Source organism: Anabrus simplex, chromosome 10 (assembly GCF_040414725.1).
Source record: "Anabrus simplex isolate iqAnaSimp1 chromosome 10, ASM4041472v1, whole genome shotgun sequence".
In the NCBI taxonomy this organism is placed as follows: domain Eukaryota; kingdom Metazoa; phylum Arthropoda; class Insecta; order Orthoptera; family Tettigoniidae; genus Anabrus; species Anabrus simplex.
In genome coordinates, this window is record NC_090274.1 from 76,745,081 (window position 1) to 76,770,453 (window position 25,373).

The window sequence follows — 25,373 nt, forward strand, 5'->3', positions numbered from 1 at the left end:
CACCTATACACAAATGAAACTAAAGTCTCTGTATTTCACGTAATCCAAGTCTGTTTGCCTTTGTGCATACCGTTGGTACTGATGACAGCTTGTAGACGTCATGGCATGGAGGGAACCATGTTGCGAGTTATCTCTCCTGAGATCTTTGACCATTCCTCCAACAACACCGTCTGAAACTCGCGCTTCCCTGTAGAACGACATTTCAAACTTTTGCCTCCAAGTGATTCCAATAATGCTCTATTGGGTTAAGATCAGGGCTCTGTGTGACGTGAAAACTCTTCTTGGTGCATTATATAGTAACCACTCCTGCTTTCGCAGAGCCGTGTGTTTCGGGTCGTTGTCTTGTTGAAGGTAAAAGATGCCATCAAACCCAGTTCCTGTGCACTGCTACATAAGTGGCCTCGCAACACATCTTTATATTTACGATGAACCATGACACCTTCAATAATTGCCAAGTCACCAAGACCAGAAGTTCCAATGCATATCCCAAACAACTATGCTTCCTCCCCCGTGTTTTACTGTAGGTAGGGCATGTTGTGATTGGAGCTCTGTATTTGGTTTGCGCCACACTTTTTGATTTCCATCAGATCCAGTCAGTCGCAGAGTTCCAAAATCCAATCAATTTATTGACATAATATTTGGCGAACTGGAAGTGTTTCCTTCGGTTAACTTCCAAAATAAATGGTTTGTTTCTGGGAGATCTCTCATAATTATCAACCGCGGTCAAAATATTCCTAATAGTTTGAGGACTGACCTGTTTCTTGTACGTTGACTGAATGTCCGATACAATCGACCCTGCATTTTAAAGAACGCTTTTAGTGCAAGGCGAGCTATTCTTCGATGCTCCCTACATGTAAGAACTCTTGGACGTCCAGATCTACGTTTATTGTCTGTTGTTCCAGTCTCATGGAACTTCTTGATGATTGCCCGCACTGTTGAATAAGTAACAGAAAGTTCTTTACCATTTTCACGCTAACTTTTACCCTGCGAATGCAAGAAAACCACCTTGGTACGGAACGACACGGAATGCTCCTTCGCATTCGTATTGATCGTGACCCATACACTGGCGTCAGGCAAAAGAGTGAACTGTTTGTCAACTCCTATTGCACAAATCTGGTATGCGCACCGCTGCCTGTAAACCTCAATAACAAACGACGTACAGTGTGCCAATACTTTTCTGAGCAGGAGAAAAACCTAATTTAATAGATTGCATGTGTTTATGTTCTGTTTAGAAAATAGTTCAATATAAAATTATTTCCTTCATTGAGGAAGGGTTAATGGTATATACAGGGTGAAGCGTAATTCGCGCACTCGGGCGTCGCAGCGCGACTCCTCACATGCTAGCAATGAAAAAATGTCTCTTACGAAATTTCGTCTTGCGAGTATATCCGGTAGAAAACGGACGTTGAAGAGCAGCAATCTGGCAACACTGTAACCATATGTAGGGTAACTACCGCTGTCAGCATGTTCTCGTCGTCCCGTACAGTTGGTGCAGTAGGTAGAGTTTTTGGTTGGCATGCAGGAGGTCGATGGTTCTATCCTGCGTTGAGGAGCATTTTTTATTTGCTAATTTCCATCTGACATTACCTACTGTAATACAGTAAGACACCGTTTCTGAGGTCACATGTATCCTACATTTACAACATTTTGTAACGCTGAAACAACGAATACCTGGTTAGACTAATAAGAAATAGACAGCTGAAACAAACAGGTTACACATCTAGTAGATGAAGTGGTGCGAATAAATTTACGCCCACGACGTGGGAAGGGCGCCTTTCAAAGCTGACCACTGAAAACGATTGTTCGTCCATTTCTAGGATCGTAGTATGTAAGTGCAAATGGTTTCTAGAGGACCCGCTGCAATCGCTGTTGACGATTAAGATGCCAGATACCATACCACCTGGACTACATTTACGAAATAAAAAACACACGCCTCAACCCAGGATCGACCACTCGACCTCCTGCATGCTAACCCAAAACTCTATCCACTGCTCCAACTGTACAGTACGACTAACATCTGCTGACAGAGTTAGTTACCCTACATGTGGTTACAGTGTTGCCAGATTGTTACTCTTCAACGTCGTTTTTCTGCCGGATATACTCGCAAGACGAAATTTTGTAAGAGACATTTTTTTATTGCTGGCGTGTGAGGAGTCGCGCTGCGACGCCCGAGTGCGCGAATTACGCTTAACCCTGTATATACCAGGTGGCTCACGGACGCCGTACTTTCTACTTATAAATGTCCCGCTTGCATAAGTGATGTGTGGGATGTCTGCCAACTGATTTTAACAGGGGAACTACTGCCAGCGGGCAGGTTACGTCAGACTATGAAGAGATAAGAAACAGAGTCACACTCGCAGCATGTTACTCAGCGTTGCCGGTCGAATGCACCCCTTGCCTTAGTAAACATCGTTTTCGACCGCATAGTTGTAGACTGGTGTATGCGACAGCCGCACTATATTTGCTGTCTGCATATCGGCAGTAGCTAGTGTGATGAGCAGCGGTGAATACACAGACATTATTTTAATCTGAACAATCTGGTCGGAATGCAACAGAAGCTCCAAACAGACGTATGCCTTCTCCATACGTACTTCACCGAACAGTATTAGTTTTTGTTTCATACATGCAACTCTTCCATCAAGTGGAATGTCTACATGTGTATAAATAAATAAGTTATTAGATTTCATTTACTGCATCTTTGGCGTGTCTACAAACAGTAGCGGCGGTTAGGGGGTGGGGTGATGAGGGATAATCGCTCCCACCCGCACTTTGTAGAGTAAATATGACATTTAATCCATTTTAGCCAGCTGGAACTAGGAATTATTAAGAAAAGCTATTTGTACAAGCCTTGTTGTCTTATATGCTAAATCTTTCCTTTACTGTATAGCGCTATGGCAAGTAGTGGAGACGTTGCATGTGCTGTGAGGAAGGGTAGTAGGGGTACAAATTTTTGCCGAGGTCGTGGCCACGGAGTTATAATTCACACGCTTGCCGCGCGCATTCGTCAGTCTGGCAGTCTCTTTATTGTCGGTTAGTTTCTCAGTGTGTATTCAAATACTAAATGATTATTAATTGCTTAATCATACCGTACATCTATGTAATTGTACAGGGCGATCTGGCCGTGGGGTTACGGGCGCGCAGTTGTGAGCTTGCACTCGGGAGATAATGGTTTCGAATCCCATTGTCGACACCACTGAAGATGGTTTTCCGTGGTATCACATTTTCATACCAGGCAAACGCTGAAGCTGTACCTTAATTAAGGCCACGGTTGCTTCCTTCCCATACGTTCTATCTGTGTCGGTGCGACATAAAGCCAATTGTAAAAACAGATATATTTAATTGTAGTTGTAATTTCAACGCGAGAGAATACCAACTTTACATTGACCGGACTAAATTATTTCGTTTGTATTATGCTTTTTTATAAGTAAATGTAATTAATCAGCCCCGTGGATTAGGCCTATTCGTAATAATAGTTTTTTTGAGATTTTGATTCATTGCTGTATAATAAAATTTTCACCAGGTCTCACATACTACGGGGCATTTACTTAATAAATAACATAACACAAAGAAATAACATAGGAACGTTGGTATTAGCTCCTGTTGAAATACAATTACAACTGATTTTTTTTTTACAATTGGCTTTACGTCGCTCCGACATAGATAGGATTTATGGCGACGATGAGACAGAAAAGGGTTACGCGTGGAAAGGAAGCGACCGTGGCCTTAAATAAGGTACAGCCCCAGCACTTGCCTGGTGTGAAAATGGGAAAACACGGACAACCATCTTCAGGGCTGCTGGCAGTGGGATTCGAAACTACTATCTCCCGAGTGCAAACTCAGAGCTGCACGCCCGTAACCCCACCGCCACCTCGCCCGGTATAATTACATAGAAGTACGGCATGATTATTTCAATTAAAATAATTTAGTATTTGAATACTCACTAAGAAACTAACAGACACTAAAGAGACTGCCAGACTGATGAATGCGCGCGACAAGTGGGTGAATTATAACTCAGTGACCACGACCTCGGCAAAAAATACATACCCCTACTACCCTTTCTCACAGCATAGGCAAAGTCTCCATTACTTGCCGTAGTGCTATACAAATTGGTTAGTGGCGACGAACAGCATTTTGTGCGTATTTTCGTCAATAATTATGTTAATAATTAAAGAAAATAAACGAAGGAATTATGAGATAAGATAACAAGATTTGTACAAACAGCTTTTTAAAATAATTCCTAGTTCCAGCTGGCGAAAGTGGAATGAAAATGCAATGTGTACTCCACAAAGTGGAAGGGGGGAGCGACTGTCCCTCCTCGCTGCACACCCTAATCACCGCTACTGTTTGTAGACACGCCAAAGATGCAGTAAATGAAATCTAATAACTTATTTATTTATACACGTGTAGACATTCCACTCGATGGAAGAGTTGCATGTATGAAACAAAAACTAATACTGTTCGGTGAAGTACGTATGCAGAAGGCATACGTCTGTTTGGAGCTTCTGTTGCATTCCGACCAGATTGTCCAGATTAAAATAATGTCTGTGTATTCACCGCTGCTGATCACACTAGCTACTGCCGATATGCAGACAGCAAATATAGTGCGGCTGTAGCATACACCAGCCTAGAACTATGGGGTCGAAAACGATGTTTACTAACGCAAGGGGTGCAGTCGACCGGTAACGCTGCGTAACATGCTGCGAGTGTGGCTCTGTTTCTTATCTCTTCATATTCTGACGTAACCTGCCCGCTGGCAGTAGTTCCCCTGTTAAAATCAGTTGGTAGACACCCCACACATCACTTATGCACGCGGGACATTTATGAGTAGAAAGTACGGCGCCCGGGAGCCCCCTGGTATAATGTTCATAGTATTTATAGAGTTGTATTACATGTGAAAAGGTGTCTGTGCCAATACTTCTTGGTGCTAGAGTATATGCTGTTCCAACAAAAATTCAGAACTGCTTCTGAACTGTGAGTTCTGAATTCATGCTGTTCTAACTACATTTAGAACTATTTCAGAGCCAATGCCAACAGTGCGCATTCAATACCAGGGACTGCATGTTCTATACATGCACTTTTAATTCGACCAGTAAATGGTGTGGCTACCTGCAGTACTTCTCATGGGAATTGTGAGGTCTTCCATCATCCATTGTTCAAGGTTTTGTAACACTTCGTAGATGGCTGTGATACAGTTCACAAATGCCATTTACTGATTTCAACAAACCATTATTAACAATCAGATCTGGAAGCAGTCTGATTCATGTATGCTCATTAAGATAATTTTGGAGGAGTTTATAGTCAGTTCGGAACTGTTTGTTGTAATGAAGTAGTTTATAGCCAGTTCAGAACTGTTTATTGTAACTAAATAACAAAAATAACCAGTTCGGAACTGTTGTAACGGTGGTTGCATAACCGGTTCAGAACTTATAATCACGGGAATAGAACGAGCTTTTGGGTGGTTAGGCCGTGTGCATTTTGCAGAGTTTCGTCCAGACGTGCCATTTGGACTCATCAGCTGGAATGGCACGCCCCTCCAGGACTCTGCTTAGCAGTGTTCAGAACTGTTTGTTGTAACAAAGGAGTTCATATCCAGTTCGAAACTGTTTGTTATAAGGGACATACAGGATATATATGTGAAGCATAATCAATAATGGTTGCAACTTTTTGGATGATTTTACCAATGAGTACCTGGCTATACTCTATCAAATAATTTGTTTGATCAATGGCTAAACTGCTACTGCTAGCCCAGGTGAGTACTGTGTGTCGAGAGAAGAACTAGGGCTATATCTGTGTAAGAAACTGGCTTATTAAAGTATGTAGGGCACAGGGCTTACCCGCAATTGTCATTAACATCCAGGATGATTTACATAATTTCTAAGTGTGATGAATAAGACTGGGCTCATCACTTACTATCCGAAGGTTTGTGGATTGGAAACAAAACTAAATGTTCCATATCCAAACATTCCTAATAGTGACTTTCAAATTTTATATTGTATCTTAATCACCGCTGGACTCTAGTGTAAAGAAACATAAACCTCAATGTTGAGTAGTAAAAAATGTACATGGCCAATAGAGCTAGCAGAGTTACAGGGCACGTGGTTTGTGTCTTCCCTGGAAGTTTAACAAGAAATTAATAGTTTCGAAGGTTAGGTTGTAGAATATCTTTCTTGTTACAATTGGCTTTACATTGCACTGACACTGATAGGACTTATGGTAATGATGGGATAGGAAATGGCTAGGAGTGGGATTGAAGTCACAGCCCTAGGAGACAGTTTTCTGTTTTTTCCCATTTTCATACCAAAGAAATGCTGGGACCCTACCTTACTCAAGGCCACAGTCACTTGCTTCCCACTCCTAGCCATAATGCTGTAAGTCCTATCTGTATCAGTGTGATGGAAACAAATCATAAAAAAGGTACATCAAACCAGTTATTCGACTCCCAGTGTATTGGGCAACATGTAATCTGCATAGTCACAGGCTTTTCAGAAGGGGTGTGCAAATTAATTCCATTCATTGGCTGTGGGATGGTCTTTCAATGAAAATATTTATCCCTGAGGTTCAGTTTCCAGGTAAACCTGGAGGTCCTGTGGCTATGAGCACAATATCAGCAGTCACCTAAAACCACAGATTTGACTACAAAACAGCAATAATAATGTTTATTGCTCATGTTTCAGTGCAAAGTCTGTGGAAGTAATCTACATCCCAAAACCATCTATACCCTCACACGCTCTTTAAAATGGACTTGGGAGGAAAGATCAAAGAGGAAACAATATGCTTTGAGGAAACTTCAAATACTTCATGCGTAAGTATCATTCCAGGTAACTTCATAGTGTTTACAATTAAACCCTTAGCAGTCGTCTGAGTTTGACAGGTTACATAACTCAACTTTTATCTGATGTTCAAGAGATACATGATTATCTTGCTGTCTATTCTTAAGGCACGTGTATATTTGTATACTAATCTCAAATTGACTAAGTATACTTTTTATGATTACACAAATGCAGAATTTCCAGGTATGCACCTTTAATTTGACACAGCATGTCAGAAAGATGAAGAATAAGTGTGTTTCTCTACATCTCTGTTTGCTTTGTAGTTCTTGTCAGGAAAAGTGGCAGTCTGAGTAGCTCAGGTTGTGGAGGGCTTGCCTTCTGGTTTCAAGTTGGCACATTAAATCCTTTATCACCCTGATGGTATTAAAGTTGCTCAAAAATATTAGCCTCTTGCGGGAACGATTTCCGTCATCTTAGTGTATCGAAACCTTTAAAGCTTGTTTGCACAACATAGAATCAATAAGTGTTAGGCTGGTGAGCAGATAGTCTTCCTCTGCTTCGATAATTTACAGTACAAAGAGCAAATAAAGGCCATGAATTGAAGGACATGATGGGACGTTTGATCCGCTCTGTCAAAATTCCAGCCCAACACCAACATAGAAAGATGCCATCTGACACGATATAATGAATTACATGTTTAGATCATAAGGAGTCAAATAATGCAGTGGTGAACCAGTTCATTCTAGAAAGTGTTCTAAGAATAACAAGGGAAAATTATTATCTTTGGTAGTATAATATTTAATGTTTTAATAGGCCTACACTTATATGGGCTACAACAGAACAAACAGTAGCAAGAAACATTTTATCACTGATTGATTTTTCTAAGGAAACAATCTGACATTTTAATATATGTTTTAAAGTGTTACATTACGTAAGAGTAAACAGTAAAATTTTTTTGAATGTTTTAAAGTGTTCCATTGCAACAATCATTATCAAGAAATGCTCTTTATGTGTGTATGTGTAAAAAATGATGGTATGTATTGATGATAACTTATGTATAGATGAATAATTTTAGACCTTCAGATATGGGGAATATTGATTTATGATGTAGAAATCGCTGATGAAGTAAGTTGGGGCTCTCAAAACATGCACGGGTGAAATAATTGTATGAAATTTTAAACTGATAATATATTTTCAGGGCAGACCACACCGTCACCCGTAGTATATTATGTGCTGGATGTCATTCATTGTTATTGGAAATAGTGGATAGTTGTTGGCATTGGAACCTTGTATTCATTATTTTTCCCCATGGAAATTTTTATGATTGGTTACATAAAGAATGAGCACTTCTACCTTACCTACAAGGCCCCAGTAAGAATTCCAATGAATTTGAGATATCAGTAATTGAAACTTAGTGCTGAATCTGGGTCCTGTCAGTGTTAGGGACTTTTTTCATTAACTAACACTACTGTAGTGATATTTAGGTCACTGTCCATAATAAAATTACTGATTGTTACTGGTTGCTTCCTTTTCATTTAAATTCATGAGGGTATTGAGTCCATTAATGCAGTATTGATAATTCTATATTATCCTCTTTGGCACGGACATATTTAAATTTAGGTTTATATGGGGAGCTTGCTCATTATTGATTTTTACCCATCTTTTCTCCTGATTGAATGTGTTTTATAACATTGATGGTCAACTTTGATAATTGGATTTTCCAATGTCACAATACTCTTAAAGCTGCATGAAGTGTTGCTTTTGAGATTGCACAGAGGGATAAATCTAGGGGAGTACTATACCTATTTGCTGTTACGGTGAGGAATTTACAGGGCACATGTGGATAGTGAGATGGTTAAGTATTCCATTGAAATTAAAAGTCACCTTATACTGCATTTTAAAACCACTTAATGGCAAAATAGTTACCACCTCTTTTTCCACCAAGGTATTACAACACTGATATCTCCAGACCTGATTTTGTGGCTGTAGGTACTGCAAAAGCTTTATTAATTATTTTTTTAATGCTGTGTGTTCAGGGCGTCGACCTATAGAGATCTTTTGACAATACTTGCACCATGTAATATGAACCTGCATGTAATTTAAATGGAGGAAGTGTGGAGTCTTGAATGTGAGGAAAAGGAACATTAAGGATGACACAAACACCCAGTCCCCAGGCCAGGGATATTATTCATTTACAATTGAAAGCCCCTGACCCAGCCGGGAATCGAACCTGGGGCCTCCGGGTTAGAGGCGGGCATGTTACCCCCTAAACCACGGGGCCAGCTTTATTAATGTTCTATGAAATCTTGCACAACTGAACCAATGTTGTAACAACCTTATTATTATAATCACAGCAATAGAACCAGCTTTTGGGTGGTTAGGCCGTGGGGCATAATGCAGAGTTTCGTCCAGACGTGCCATTTGGACTCATCAGCTGGAATGGCACGCCCCTCCAGGACTCTGCATAGCAGTGGCAGACCAAACTGTGTGGCCCCGCCGAGTTAGCAAATCAAGTTTGCTAACCTGCTAAAGGAGAAAAGATTTCTCCGTTCAAAAAATGCTCCCCCATTGGAGATACAACATCAAAAAAGGCTTTCACGGCCGCAGATCTTATGATCACAGCAATAGAACCAGCTTTTGGGTGGTTAGGCCGTGGGGCATAATGCAGAGTTTCGTCCAGACGTGCCATTTGGACTCATCAGCTGGAATGGCACGCCCCTCCAGGACTCTGCATAGCAGTGGCAGACCAAACTGTGTGGCCCCGCCGAGTTAGCAAATCAAGTTTGCTAACCTGCTAAAGGAGAAAAGATTTCTCCGTTCAAAAAATGCTCCCCCATTGGAGATACAACATCAAAAAAGGCTTTCACGGCCGCAGATCTTATAATCACAGCAATAGAACCAGCTTTTGGGTGGTTAGGCCGTGGGGCATAATGCAGAGTTTCGTCCAGACGTGCCATTTGGACTCATCAGCTGGAATGGCACGCCCCTCCAGGACTCTGCATAGCAGTGGCAGACCAAACTGTGTGGCCCCGCCGAGTTAGCAAATCAAGTTTGCTAACCTGCTAAAGGAGAAAAGATTTCTCCGTTCAAAAAGTGCTCCCCCATTGGAGATACAACATCAAAAAAGGCTTTCACGGCCGCAGATCTTATAATCACAGCAATAGAACCAGCTTTTGGGTGGTTAGGCCGTGGGGCATAATGCAGAGTTTCGTCCAGACGTGCCATTTGGACTCATCAGCTGGAATGGCACGCCCCTCCAGGACTCTGCATAGCAGTGGCAGACCAAACTGCTGCTGCTGCTGCTGCTGCAACGTGTTTCATTCCCCGCCCTTCGGGCGAGGCGGGCCCCTAGACAGTGTCGCTGTCTCCCAGGCCGGAGATGTGGAAAGAGTTGGGGGAAGGACCAATATTGTAAGGAGGAGGGTAAGTGGAATTAATGGTTGAGGAGGTGTGCTCGGATGTTATTTAAATATCAGGGATGTGTGGAAGGGGTGAAAATTCAGAGAAGTGTACTAGGGCTGCCATGAAAGGTTAGTAGGTGTAAGGTTGCGGAGATATTGTACAAGGAGGTGATGAGAAGTCTGAGAAGGTCGGCTGTGAAGGGTGGTGAGAAGGAGAATTGAGTTGGTGGACGAACGTGCGAGGGAGTTCGATATGAGGGGGCTGGCCGGGGTCGAAGACGTGGGCTGTTGGAGGTTCTAGGAGGGGAGCGTGAAGGTTCCACTTGATGTTGACGACCGTAGATACGTGCTCCGCTGGTAAGAAGACGTTGGACTGCTTCTTCCGTAGGCAGGTGGAGACGGACGAGATAGGTTGGTCCGGAGTTGTTCCAAATTCGGAAGGCACGACGCACAGGAATGCCTTCGAGATTAAGTTCTTGGATAACCTCTCGATCTGAGATGTCAGGATCCACGCCGCGTAAGACACAACTATGCATAGTGGTGCGATCTGGCAGTGGTGATGTTGAATGGCGCACGGTGTCTGCTGGAGGTGAAGGCTGTATGACTGGTGTCGTAGCAGAGGTTTCTTCAGCGATGGTCGAACGGTTGAAGTAGCGAGGAGGGATGTACAGGTAACTGGGCGGATCAGGGTATGGCGGCAGAGGAAGGGTCGTAGTCAGAAGAGGGGAAGAATGGGAGTACGTAACCGTAGTGACAGGAAGGTAGGGAATGCGAAGTGCGCAGGTCGTAGTGGTTGTCATGGTGAGGAGAAAAGAGTAGGTATAGGGGTGGCTAACTTCCAACAAGGCGTCAGCCAATTTGCTTTTTTGAAGTCGGCGAAGTAGCTGGAGTAGAGATGCTGAGCCACCCGGCCGACAAAAAAAATTAAGGAGTAAGGGGAGTTCTGAGACGTACGAAGAGTTCAAGAGTTGATGGATCGACCAAACTGTGTGGCCCCGCCGAGTTAGCAAATCAAGTTTGCTAACCTGCTAAAGGAGAAAAGATTTCTCCGTTCAAAAAATGCTTCCCCATTGGAGATACAACATCAAAAAAGGCTTTCACGGCCGCAGATCTTATAATCACAGCAATAGAACCAGCTTTTGGGTGGTTAGGCCGTGGGGCATAATGCAGAGTTTTTGAAACCTTATTATTGTTACTTTTTTAGAAACAATTTCCTGCAAGATTTCATTAATTTAGTTTATGAGCAAGTCCAGAGGTTTAGAGTGATAGGGCAGGCCATGATGTTAATGTGATAAAGGAATTGTAGTAAATATTACTTCAACTACTTTGCTCTCCGTAAGACCTCTTAATGGGTGAAGTGCCCCGCCATGTTTACAGACCGCCAACCTAACATAACTTAGATATGCACTAATTACATACTGTAAAACTGTTTATTTAAATAATCAATCAGTATTTTCAGCATAATTACATTGAAGTTTAAATGTTTAGCAGTTTTAAATGATGTCACAAACCCATATGCCACTCCACAGCAATGGAATAGTAATCCCCAGCATTGAATGATTATGAATGAGCAGTAGAACACTAGATGTTCAAAATCCTCTGTTGTCTTGTTCAGTGTAAAAGTACTAAAATAATTCAATTTTGCAGTTACTGCTACCCATCTGTTAATACGAATGTCATGAGGGAAATAAATTGAAAATTTTTCATATCCGTTTTAGTGCGTAGTATTCCCCACCTAGCCACTCATTCCTGATACCAAGCTAACAAAATTTCTAGGGAGAACACTGCACTAGTTAGAGAAGAGGCTGGTAGGACAGGATAAATTGACATGGAACGCTGCATCATTCTAGCCCCTGGATTGATAAGCCATGCATATTAGTAATGACTGCAATCTTTATTTATAAATTGTAACAACTGTGTATCTATATATTGATTATTTTGGCAGCATTTTCTTTTAATTAACCATTTCGGGTGTAATAGTGATACATAAATATTTTTAGCTTAGGGTCTTGCCTTTCTTTTTGTTGTTGTTTGAGTTCTTGTAACTGAAAAATACTGGATGCATTTGAACCCACATTTAGAATTCTCTTATCCATGGATAGTTTTTAGGTTTAATATCATTTCAGCATCCATGAACTGACTGGAGATTTATGTGAAGACTGAAACAGCGATTTTAATCTGCCAAAAAATATACATGGCCAACTTAATTTGAAATCACCCAACCTTATTGGAAATAATTCTGTTCATGTACACTATTTGGATAGGAGGATTAATGAGGCAGATATCTTTTCAGAATGCCTGACAGTCTTAATTTCTAAAGCACATAGCCTGTGAGAAATTTTCTTTCTACCTGAGAGGAACTTCACATTTATTGTAAGTCACTTAGATTTAGTCATTTTTTATATTCACATGAGTGGATGTGCTGTCTTAATACCACTCTGATGAGTCGTCAGACTTTTCATGAGAGTGCCTGCTACTGGGACAGTCGTCAGCATCCTCCTTCGCAGTTTCAGAAGTCACTGATGTGGATTAGTCACCTCACCTGACAATGTTTTCAACCTCACAAATCTTCCAACTGTTTCCAATGATACACTCCCAACACCCGTGTTAATGGCCAGTCAATCCAGTTCTTCCCATCAGCTGCAACCAGCACCACATCCCCTTCTCCAGTGTTTATAGAGATCTTATCCTGCTTCTGGATCAACAGGGTTATGTACTTTTCTCAAAATCTTGTTGCAACTGTAGTAGAAATCACAATCTACTTGATATTTTCACAGAATCCAGTTGATCTACTGTAAATCTAGTCTTCCCATGCAGACATCACCTTGCAAAGTACTTGAAGGTTGAAGTTGATTGAGGGAGGCAAGTAGGTAGGAGGACAGGAGTTAACGATGGCTTCATACTCGCGCAGTATTGTCATCATCTCTTCGCAACACAGTGAAGCTGTCCCGAGGACACATTTCAAATTTCTTTTTACTATCTGAATCTGACTTTGCCACCAGCCGCCAACAACCCCACCAGCCTGCTGGAGGAGGGTTAATCCTCTACTGTATTCACTGCATTGTGGACTCTCTTTCTGTGCAGTTTTAGTCGACAGTTCAAAACACATTATCTGAACCAGTGAAATTTGTTCCAATTTTTTGTAGACACTTTTGGTCTTTCTCATCAAGTGATGAACCGTTGAAAACTCAGTGAAAATCCATTCATAATGAAATTGCAGACTAGTTCCAAGTGCACTGCCTCATACACAACAAAGTTAAAGAACATAATCCACCCCTTCCTTTTTACTTTCAGTATCAAGAGTCCAGCAAGGTCTACATCTGTCACCTTAAATACCACAGCATCTTTTATTTTGTTTTTCGATATAGTTCCAGAATCAGGATCCGCCTTCTTAGCTTTGTGCCATTTTTTAATTTCACACATCTTGATAGCATGGTCTGGCTTCTCCTTCATCCTTGTATAACTGAAAATTGTTCACGCAATTGCAACAGTAACATGCGAGTGCCAAAGTGTAATATTCCAACACCCCTTGACCTCTCTCTAAATCTGAACCCAACATAGGGAATAAATTCAGTTAAGTTTGGACCTTTGTCATACAATAATTCAGTGACATCTACCTCTTCCTTTTGCTGGATGCCTTGAATATGGGGCTAATTCGCATCGTTGCACTGTCCTTAAAACACCCCGATGAAGTAGAATATAGCCTGTACCTCTAGCCCCTTCATAATGTCTCTCTTCAACAATACCATCTTTAGCTCATTCTTGCAGTACAGCATCATACTCATCAAATTAATTCTCACGAATAATTTTCTCAGGCATAGAATATCATCTTTCTTCTGCAACATCGCTGTTTTATATATTACTTGCAATCCCTATTGTTTCTCAACTTTTGTGTCAAGAGGGCAATGATGATGGTGAAAGTGTTCTTAAGAAAAAAAAGGAAAGGGTGGTAGATATATTCCATTGTCACAAAGCAGCAGGAATAAATGCAATTAGACCTGAAATGATGAAGTATAGTGGGAAGGAAGGGTTGAAATGGCTTAATGAAAGAAGATTATCATGGAGTGTTATTAAGGTACCTTCAGATTGGATGTAAGCTGTAATTGCACCAACCTATAAGCAGGCAAAGAAGAAGGATTGTAACTGTTATCAAGGTATCTTAATCTTAATAATCAGTATACCAGGCAAGGTGTTCATTGTCATCTTGGGAGGGAGGGTGAGATCAGTGGTTCAGAGGAAGTAGAATGAAATCAGTGTGGTTTCAGACCGTAAAGGGGCTCTTAGGATTGTATTTTCTCTATTCACCAGAACTTTGGAATATATTTGTTGTTTGTAGTTTACATAGATCATGTGCTAAATGGTATAAAATGGCAGGAAGGGATTCAGTAAGGTGAAAATTTAGTAAGCAATCTGGCATATGCTGACAACTTTATCTTAATGGCAGATTCTGCCTGAAGCCTACAGTCTGCTGTCTTGGAACTTGAAAATAGGTACAATGAGTATGGTATGAAAATCAGCCTTTCTAAGACTAAATTGATGTCACTAGGTAAGACAAAATAAGTACAAAATACTGAATGCATTCTTACACACGATCATCAGTTTATTGCCTTATTACATGATATACAAAAATGCTATCTGATTTGAGTGTTGGTTCACTTTTAGTTCACCTCCTTGATGGTGATTTTTGATCAGTCAGCCCCATTAAGTATGAGTCTTGATATTAGAATAAGAACAAAACAAGATTTTCAATTTATGTTCCTTCTCATCTTAATTTAGCCATTCAGAATATTGATAATAATAATAATAATAATAATAATAATAATAATAATAATAATAATAATAATAATAATAATTTACTGTTGCATTTTTTTTTTTGGAACTCACACCTATAGAAAAATATGAATGTCTGAGCACTGAGGCAAAGAACAATAAATGTGTCATATCTTTCATAGTATGCATCTCAACCATGATGATAAGGAAAGGATGTGTTTCTTGTAGACTCATTACACTGCACCAATCCACATGTGTCAGTGCTTGTGCACTACAAAAGAATTAAACCTATATTGGGCTCTATTGGCTCCTCATATACAACACAAGATTAAAATTTCATTAGCGCAGTCCGTGTTTTTGCCCATTAACAGCATGGCCTGAAGTTATCAGTGAAGTTACCCGGAAGTTTGTGTTGATTAAGAGGATGTAATAAAGTCTTGTAGGTGTATAATTCAGTTCTGCCAGTACGGATATGAAGCTGATATATAACACTGCAAAAGACGCCTATACTGCACATATTTAATTGATTTAGTGATGTATTTTACACACTGTTAAGTCAAAAGAAGGTATATGATTGTTCAACCTTTCAATACTATTAAAATGAGAAATGTAATTTTTACATTTCTACTTAATTATAATTGGCGCCGGTGTCGAGCATTATTCTTTGTCATCATCTGCTGATCACAAATAAGCATAAGACACAATGCACAGGTATATTAAATGTGAATTTTAAATAATTCCATCAGTTGATGTTTGTGAAGCACTAAAACACTTTAGGGAGCACTGTGTGTTGAAATTTCAGCCAATCACAAATAAGTATAAAAGGCAATGCAGATGTAAACAAAATGTGAAGTTTAAAAAATTCCATCAGATGCTGTCTAAAAAGCACCATAAGCACTTTGGGGCGCACTGCGTAATTCAGTGGTATGAAGAAGTCTAGGATCAAATATGTATTTTTAGTTGTAGTTTATGAAGCACAGTGCCGATCTGCATGTATGTCTGGCTGCTCTTCAGGAATTTGCTCCTTACTACATTTACATATTTGATCTATGACTTCTTCATGATTTTGGAACCATAAACACGCAGCAGTGATCCCTAAAATGATATACCGGTAGTGCATCACGAACTACAACTAAAAATATGTATTTGATCCTAGACTTCTTCATAACATTCAATTTCCAACACACATTGTTCCTTAAAGTGTTATATTTCTTCTTAGACTGCATCTGACTGAATTTTTATAATTTCACATGCGGTTTACCTGTGTATTGTCTTTTATACTTTTTAGTGATCGGCTGAGATTTCAACACACAGTGCTCCCTGAAGTGTTATAGTGCTTCACAGACAGTAACTGAAAGAATTATTCTACTTCACATTTTACTTACCTGTGCGTTGTCATTTATACTTATTTATGATCGGCTGATGATGTCCAAGAATAATGGTCAAAACTGGTACCAATTATAATTAAGTAGGAATGTAAAAATTAAACTTAATAGTGAACTCACCTCAATGAAGAACACTATGAAATTCTTATCTCTTAATATTTTTCACACTGCTTGCAATATAATCAACATATCCACAATATAAAGAAAGGAATACAGAATTGGTGACTTAATCTTGATCAAGTCTTTCAAAATCAATTTCTTGTTGAATTGTCTGTACAAGACCAGGGTTCAGTAGAATGGTACATTTCAAAAACACATATTAGAATTACAAGTTAGGTCAATCGACCGGTAAAAGAAATTAAATAGCTTGTGGCTTTTCGTGTTGGGGGTGTCCGAGGACAAGTTCGGCTCACCAGATTCAGGTCTTTTGTTTTGACCCTCATAGGCGACCTGCGCATCTTGATGGGGACGAAATTATGATGAAGACAACACGTACACCCAGCTTCAACGTCAGCAAAATTAGCCAATTAAGGTTAAAATTCCCAACTCTGCTGGGAATCGAACCCGGGCCCCCTGTGACCAAAGGCCAGCAAGCTAAACATTTAGCCATGGAGCCGGACAATCTGAACATTGAGACACTTTCTACATGCAGCTTTGACTTGACCAGAATTTTATATCCATCTCTGTTCCTCACACATGGGAGGATGAATTCCAGGTGATCCTGGCTTAACCTCCATGTGAAGAGGTATCTTAGTACAGAATCCTCTCCCAGATATATGTTTCTGCAAGACCTTGCACACTTAACAAATCAGAAATTATACCATTCATTGCAGTTATTTTGTTAGAGTTTCAGAGGGACGAACCATCAATTACGATAATGTTATTAGGACAACTTATGCATTTTTCAATTTCAGTACAGATTTTGGCCTTGTTGGAATATCTGTTTGCAGCCTTGGTTTGCTTACACATGAAATGGCATGAGTTTATTAAATCAAACGCAGGTTTAGGAACATTGCAAACTGAATGGTACTTTCACATTCAGTAAACACTTCAAGACCCAGATTACTGCAAAATTTAAGAGCATTAGCCACAGAATTACTGAAGGTTTATATACCTAAGGAAATGTTTATCTTCTGTCTCACCCACTCTAAATTATTTCTCCTTAATCTATAATCAGTGTGCAGGCTTTTCACTTCCTGTAATAGTACCAAGTTCTGCCAGGTATTTCACCTCAGTAATATTTTCTTGGTCTGGAGCACTACCATCTAAGAGAACCTGCTTTTCTGCTAGGGAATCCATAGCAAGTTTTATATTGTGAGTAGCATCAAGGAAACTTAATGCCTTTTGCTCAAACTCTGCTGGATGTGGAAATGAACACTGGGAATTCAGTCCAACAAACTTCATTCCTAAGGCTATTAGTCGCAATCCCCTCACAGCTGCTGACTATATAATCTTTTTGAATGAGCCCTTCCCTCACTGGTATTTTTGAGCTCCTATTCAGTGTTGCCACCATAAAGTCTAATATTTCCTTGGCCACTTCATACTCACCAGTGCCTAGATATCCCTGATGTAATTCAGCATAGATATAAAACTGCTTATTGTCCCGCACCAAGTTCTTCTTAACACCCGTTTCATTAAACATCTAAGTTCTGGGGATTGATTTTGAAATAGCCCTAACTTTTCATTTCTTTTAAAAACTCTCCTCTGTAAAACCTGGACTGCCATCAACATATGTTGCCTTGTGACAAAGATTTTGAACATGTTGTGGTGTAAAAGTTTTGTGAGGTACCAGTAACAATAGGGATGCTGCGGATATCGATACATGGTTGGGTTGGCCTGAAGTCTCACAAGGTCTGGGATCACCTCTTGGAAATACCTACCCAGAACAGTGAGACCTGAATCTATATATTTCTTGTGAAGACCTTCAGTGATTTCTTGCAGATGGAAGACTTTCCTCCTGCTCCTCCTTCTTTGCTTTGCTATGATTTCAGCCATTTTTTTCTGGTAGCCTGCACATATTGCTGCTTTAATTTCTTAGGGATTAGACAGAAGCTGTAGTTTTGGTCATAGGTTTGGTGATTTAAAAAATAAAATTAAATCAATATTAAAACAGTGTCACCCAGATCACTACAGTTTTAAATTGCATGATAAATTGGAGCAGCAAATGGTTAGGGAAAGATAATTTATAACTATTTCTTAGTCCCCATTCTATACGAGACTTTCATTTTAACAGGTTGCCTCTGGTGGTTTCTCTTGCTTATGTTTTATTGGTAGTGAGCACTCTATTTCCTTTGTTTGCAAATGTGAGGGAAAATAAAATGCTTAGAACCTAGTCATGTTTGGCGGTAACAGCCACTGATCATTTGATACATGTACTTAACTTCGAAGAGTGTGGAGCATAAATGATTTATTGGGTGGGAAACAATTTGTCTCTTTTCATCCTCACAACCCATTGTTGAGTTAATTCCTTGGTCTTTAAAAAGGAAACCATAAACGTGATGAAAAGAATAATAAATCTGTCTCACAGTACTTTCTCTGTTTAAACACTAACATGGGTTTAATATCAAACAGGAACTGCAAAGTCAATGTCGGTTATAATTCAGTAACATTTAGTTGAAACAAAATGTATCCCTGGATTAGTTACACTGATTAGTACAGCCATTCTTGAGACAACAATCTGACCTTTCACTTCTCAATACATATGAATTCCTGTCACAATGCACAATGTATCTATATTGAGCAAGTGGCCATGCGGTTAGGGTCATACAGCTCTGAGCTTGTATTCAGGAAATAGTGGGTCGAAACCACTGTTGGCACCCCTGAAGATGGTTTTCCGTGGTTTCCTGCAGCAGGCAAATGCTGGGGCTGTACCTTAATTCGGGCCACGTTCACTTAATTTCCACTCCTACCCCTTTCTTATCTTTTCATCGCCAAAAGATCTATCTGTGTCGGTGCAACATAAAGCAAAGTGCAATATCCCTGTCAGCTGACCATATGTACTCGTGCTTTTACAAGGGGGACTGATGTCTATGATATTGTAAATAACCTATAGGTTATTGTTCGTGTTGTTTAGGACTTATGACTTCCATATGAGGTGGCCTGCCCTAATCCATCTCTGGTGAGATACTGAGTGCTCAATGCCTGTTGTATTCTGGTTTGGCCTAGAACAAGTTTGTCACTTGTATTTGGGGTCTCAGTCTCATCCTTGGCTCTGACGATATGAAAGTGACTGAGATATGAGCTGTATGGGTAACACCACTCCTAATACAGCCAGATCCTATAGGAAAAGATCTGTGTGTACAGTTCAGTGAACATGAGAGACTGGTATGTAACATCACTGTCTTGCTGGAAGAGGAAAGCAATGCAAAACTACCTTACTCTTCATTTCCTTAGTTTGCCTCCTCAGTGACACCTAGCTCTCTATGGCAGCTGATGGTAGAGCTGTTGAGGATCCTCCCTGCCTTCAGACTGAGCACTTCATATACAAGAGGAAATGTGGAGGATACATTTTCCTGCTGATTTGTATTTGTTGGTACAGGATGTGAAAGATAACAGTGATAAATTGTGAAGTTCTTAATATTTCAGAATTTTTTTTTACAATGCGCAGATTATTTATAAGTATGTCTGTACATTTTCCTGATTGTTCAGTGTTATTTTGGAAGGTTCAATATTATATAATTGTTCTACTCTTCAAAAATAACTCTGAGCATTGAAACAGGACATTACTCCACACCTGAAGGTCTCTTAGTTGTCATGCTCTTATGGATACTCGACATGGAGATTTTCTCACAAATGATAATGAAGATTTGAAACTGAAACTGTCTCATTTACTAGGAAATGATGAATTGTAAGCCCACTCGTATATAAATACATTTCCAAATGTGTCTGAAAAAATTCCTAATACATTAACTTTTCCACAGGAGAATTACAAAATTACATCAGAAGAGATGCATTTGAAAGAAGAACCAAAATCAGAGTTAGCAGCGCCAAGAGAAACACAGGTGAATACATTTGAAGTAAGCTAATCTTTTGATGACATTTTTCTGATAATGGAAATTGTAACAAACTGCTCAATGGACATCATTGAGCAACTCCTCATTTTAAAGCAGACATTTTGAAGATCCTTGGAAAGATGAGTGTGCCTTCCAGTATTTAAAAACAATTTTCATATATTCTCCATGTTGTTTGAAAATTTAATGCTAGGTAATACATAGCAGCTATTATTGTTCAAAGGCCCTCCATTGCATGGCACCTGGTGGCTGGTTTCTTCGCTGTTACTACTACCTTATCCTAATTGGATTTAGACTACGAGCATGGCTATCTTCCTTTCATCATGTGCCAAAGACCTCCAACCCATATCTTGATAATATAGATCAGAGATATCCATCATAAGTCCTCTTTTGCCTAAATTTTTTCCTCAAAATATTACTTGTAAAAGACTGTTCTTTTAGAAGTACTCATAATGTGATACATGTGTTTCAGTCTCTGGAGTAAAATTGCCTAGATAAGCTGAGGTCGACAGCTCATTGTGTGGGGTTCTCCACTGTCGGCAGTTCTGAAGATGGTTTTAATGGTTTACCATTTTCGTATGCTGGGGCTGTACGTTAATTAAAGCCACGGCTAATTCCTTTCTACTCCTAGCCCTTTCCTATCCTTTTGTTGCCATTAGACCTATCTCCTTTGGTTTGCATTAAAATAACCCACAAGAATTACACAATTCGCCATTATATATCCACTTCTTGAAAGTATGTATTGTCTTTTCTGTGGGTATTAGAATATATTGTAGGTTGGAGAGGACACTGCACTTTGTTATTATCTTTTTGAGCTTTTTTCTGTGATTGTTTCAGGATAGGAGTTGCCACATGCTAATGAAGATGGACTCTGCCTTCTCTGTCCAGCATTTGATTTCAGTACAATGGTCCTATGTTACTCCCTAGATATACCATACTTTTAACCCTGTCTGCCTGTATGCTGTACATCAGAAAAATTTCTGATGGTGTAGGTTTCCTTATTGCATTGCTCTTGTTGTGTTGAGGACAAAGTCACAATGTTTGGATAGAACTTTTGCAAATTGTGGAGAACACTCATTTAAGGCAGGACAGGAAGTGCGTTATAGTGGAAGGTGACAAGGACTAGGTTCGAGCATACATAGGAGAGTATAAGTGAGGATATTGTACAATGCGTGCCTTATGAAGCATACAATCTCATCGTAAATTATAATATTCCTGGAAGCCTTTCACAAATCCTTCCAATAGTTACACAAATGTAACTGCACATTACACATAACTCAGTATGTTTATCACTTGATAGAAGACTATAAATCATTCACTGTCACTATATCTAGGCATACTAAATCTCTTAGAGAATCGCTTCCTACTGTTTCACCATATTCTGTATCCAGGCCTATTTCATTTCCACTGGCATGTCTGTGGTTTTATTACCAGTTTCTCTTGCGGTTTCGATATTGCTTCCATCACTGTCACTATTTCTGTCCATTTCACTTCCCTCTTTTATGTTTACCATGGTCCAATAAACTGTCACATGAAATTACAGTTCTTGAAATTTACTTATGTGCTCACAATTTTTACTTCCAGTCCTCATTTGTAATAGAAGCAATTTGTTCATCATAAATTATAGTAATGCTTCCATTCTGAACATCATATTTTGTTCAGAAATGTCATTCTTGACACTTGCCCATATCAGCTTAAGGGGATTCAAATTTGGGTGAAATGGAGAAAGGTGTAATACAGTTTGACCATGCTTGGCTTAAATACATTCTATTTTATAAGTGCACTGGACTGGCTTGTTCATCTTAATTAGTGAATACAACCAGGTCCTCTTGGAAACGAATTGCAGTCTCCGTTAACCAGGACACAATTTCTCAGTTGTTATTTTTTGAGAGTCATCAGTCAATAGACTGGTTTGATGCAGCGCTTCTTGTGCCCCTATACTGTGGTGTCCTTTTCATCTCTAGATAACTACTACATCATACATCTGCTCTGATCTGCTTGTAATATTCATATCTTGGTCTACCCCTACTGTTCTTACCAGCTACACTTCCCTCAAAAACCAACTGAACAAGTCCTGGGTGTCTTAAGATATGTCCTATCATTCTATCTCTTCTTGTCAAATTTAGCCAAATTGAGCTCTCACCAATTTAATTCCATATCTCTTTGATCGTGATTCATCTTTAACACTATATTTCAAGAGCTTCTACCATCTTTTTTCCTGAGCTATTTATCATCCATGTTTTTCTTCCATACAACACCGTGCTCCAGAGAAATGTGTTCAAAAACATCTGAGTAATCCGTTTATAACGGTTTGAAAGATGAAAATTTGTTTTCTGAAGAAAGGCCCTCCTTGCTTGTGCTAGCCTGCAGTCTGCATTTTATGTCCACATTATTTGTGCTGTCATTAGTTTATTTACTACCCAAGTAACAATATTCATCTACTACCTTTAGAAGTTCATATCCTAATCTAATTTTTTCTGTATCAGCTGACTTTGTTCTACTGCACTTCATTACTTACATTTTGGATTTATTTATTTTGATCTTGTGCTCCTTCCCCAAGACTCTGTCTGTACCATTCAACAATTTCTCCAGATCTCCTCCAGACTGAGATATAATAACAATATCATGAGCAAACTTCAGAAATTTGATTTCCTCTCCTTTGATTGTGATACCCTTTTGAAATTCCTCTTTGATTGGTTTTCTTTACTGCCTCTTTCTTATATATGAACGTTGTAAAGGAGGGGAACCTCAGTCCTGCCTCACTCCCTTATGGAATACTGCTGCTTTCTCACAGTCTTTGATTGTTATCACAGCAGACTGATTTTTGTGTAGATTGCAAATTATTCTTCTTTCTCGGTATCTGATAATGAATGCCTTTTGTTGTTCTATGGACACTATGTGTGTGTGCTTGTCCTTCTTAATTCAATCCTCTAAACGTAAAGTCAGGATTGCTTCATGTGTTCTTACATTTCTTCTGTAGCCAAATTGATGTCCTCAAACTCAGTGTCAAATTGTCTTTCCATACTAAACTAATGGTGCGCCTTCCTCGGGAATAGATATGATATCATTCTGCCAAAAACTGTATGGCAATTCTCCTTTTCCACGTATCTTGCACACTAAAGGAACTAACCTCACCATGCTGGTTTTTCTTACAGCACTCAGTAATTCTAAGGATATGCCATCAATTCCTGGTGCCTTGTTTATACTTCGGTCTTTGAAAACTTCTCAAAATCTGACCTCATAATTGAGACTCCCATTTCATCAGCACCAACAGTCTCTTATTTTTCTGGAACCCTATCATCTACTTATTTTCCTTGATACTGGTGTTGGATTTGTTCCTGCCATTTTTCTGCTTTGTCTTTTTTTTTTTTGGCTAGAAGTTTTTTCCAACTGAGCTGTTATTGAGGGGATTTGGTTGGATACAGTGGGAAGGATGCACATACGAAATCAGCCCAATCATCAAATTGCAGTTTCATAGGATTATCAGCAAGCTGTTGACTATGTTCCCCCATATACAATCCATTGGCACTGTTGTATCACCCATCACTACTCTTTCTTATCTAGTTTTCCTTTCTCCAAAGGCTTCCTTGATTTAACTGCATGCAGTTTCTACGTTTCCTAGGACCTAAATCCTTGAACATCCTTGCACTTCTCTTTCGGCCATTCTTCCAGAGATGGTTTTCTGTGGTTTCCCACTTTTAAATCAGGTAAATTCTAAAACTCTACTTTAATTAATCCATTGGAACCTGACTACTAGTCTAATCTGCAGGGACAGAAAACTATTTATATTCAAAAATTTGGTTTTAATTTTGTATGTTGAGGATTTGTCAAAAACTGGCATTTTTCAAAGCTATATACATCACAGATCAATGCCTAACTGTTCATTAACTGTTTCTCAGTCTTCAATAGTGAATCGTCATGTTATATTTTTTGAAACAGCTCTCCAGATGGAGTAAAATACCACATTTTTCACATAGCTACCTCACTTCAGACCTTATTTTATGACCCTTGCATACGTTGCAGGGCCTAGAAGGATGTTTTTTGTTTTCTATTGGAGGAATAGGCACTGGAAAATGTCTCCGTACATTTGCCTGTAGCCGCAGGTGGCTGTGTTGACTGGGCGTTCTTCCTTTTGTTGTCCTGGGCAGGAGACCAAAACTCTGCAACAATCGCTCGGCAAATGCTGTGAGAAATTCTGTTATAATGCAGCCCCCTGCCAGTATCCATCATGAACATAATGTATGAATTGAAGATAGCCATATTCAACAGATTATCTTTTTATAACCCTTGATAGTCCATCGCGTTCCAAGGAAACATGCAAGGACTTGGTTTTGACGATATACTGCATTCATTTTCCGGTTGTATCTTTCAATACCCTTGGGGTTTTTCACTACTTCCTCTCCTCCACCTCATTTTCTTTGAATTTTCTCATCAAAGTCCAAGTCCTTATCAGCAGTTGAAAGTAAATGCATATCCTTTCTGTCTTTCCATTTAATGGCGAGAATATTATTAGCATTGATTATTTTCACCGTGTTGGTTAATCCTGTCTGTATGGACTTATATTCATATTTCTATAGAACACTTTCCTGTCTTGTCAGTACTTTACATATTTTATTATACTTAATTACCATACATGTTTCTAGAGCTAACTACTTTCTTCTTCAGCGGTGCCAAAATGTCAACAATCTTTGGACTTGGTACTTTGGTACAAATATACTTATCGAGAGGACAATTATATACAGTATAAATCTTCAAATTTTTAAAATATTTTTTTTGTGTTTCAAACTTACTAACTATGTCATATTTATATTACAGACTTTAAAATAAATTTTCCAATCATAAATGAATAAAATCTATTAAATTAGGCACTATATGCTGAAATTTTAAATCTGCTCTTCTCTTGGTACTTAAGTCCTTATTTACATCTAAAAAAGAAAATAATGTTTCTTTATGTCTAAATTTACATTTGCTTTGTCATTTAATAAAATACTTGAAATAGTATATTTTTGAATCGTAAATAAATAAATAAATAAATAA

The 25,373-nt window shown here is 39.2% G+C and overlaps 1 protein-coding gene across 1 annotated transcript in view; it reads left to right on the forward strand.

Annotated features, from left to right (window-relative positions):
* LOC137502398 (zinc finger protein 83-like) overlaps nt 1-25,373 on the forward strand; it is a 50,795-nt gene that overhangs the window by 469 nt on the left and 24,953 nt on the right. The window contains exons 2-3 of the mRNA XM_068229468.1: nt 6,675-6,802; nt 20,247-20,327. Coding sequence (XP_068085569.1) covers nt 6,737-6,802; nt 20,247-20,327 — 147 coding nt within the window. The 5' untranslated portion in view covers nt 6,675-6,736. The remainder of the gene's footprint in view (nt 1-6,674; nt 6,803-20,246; nt 20,328-25,373) is intronic.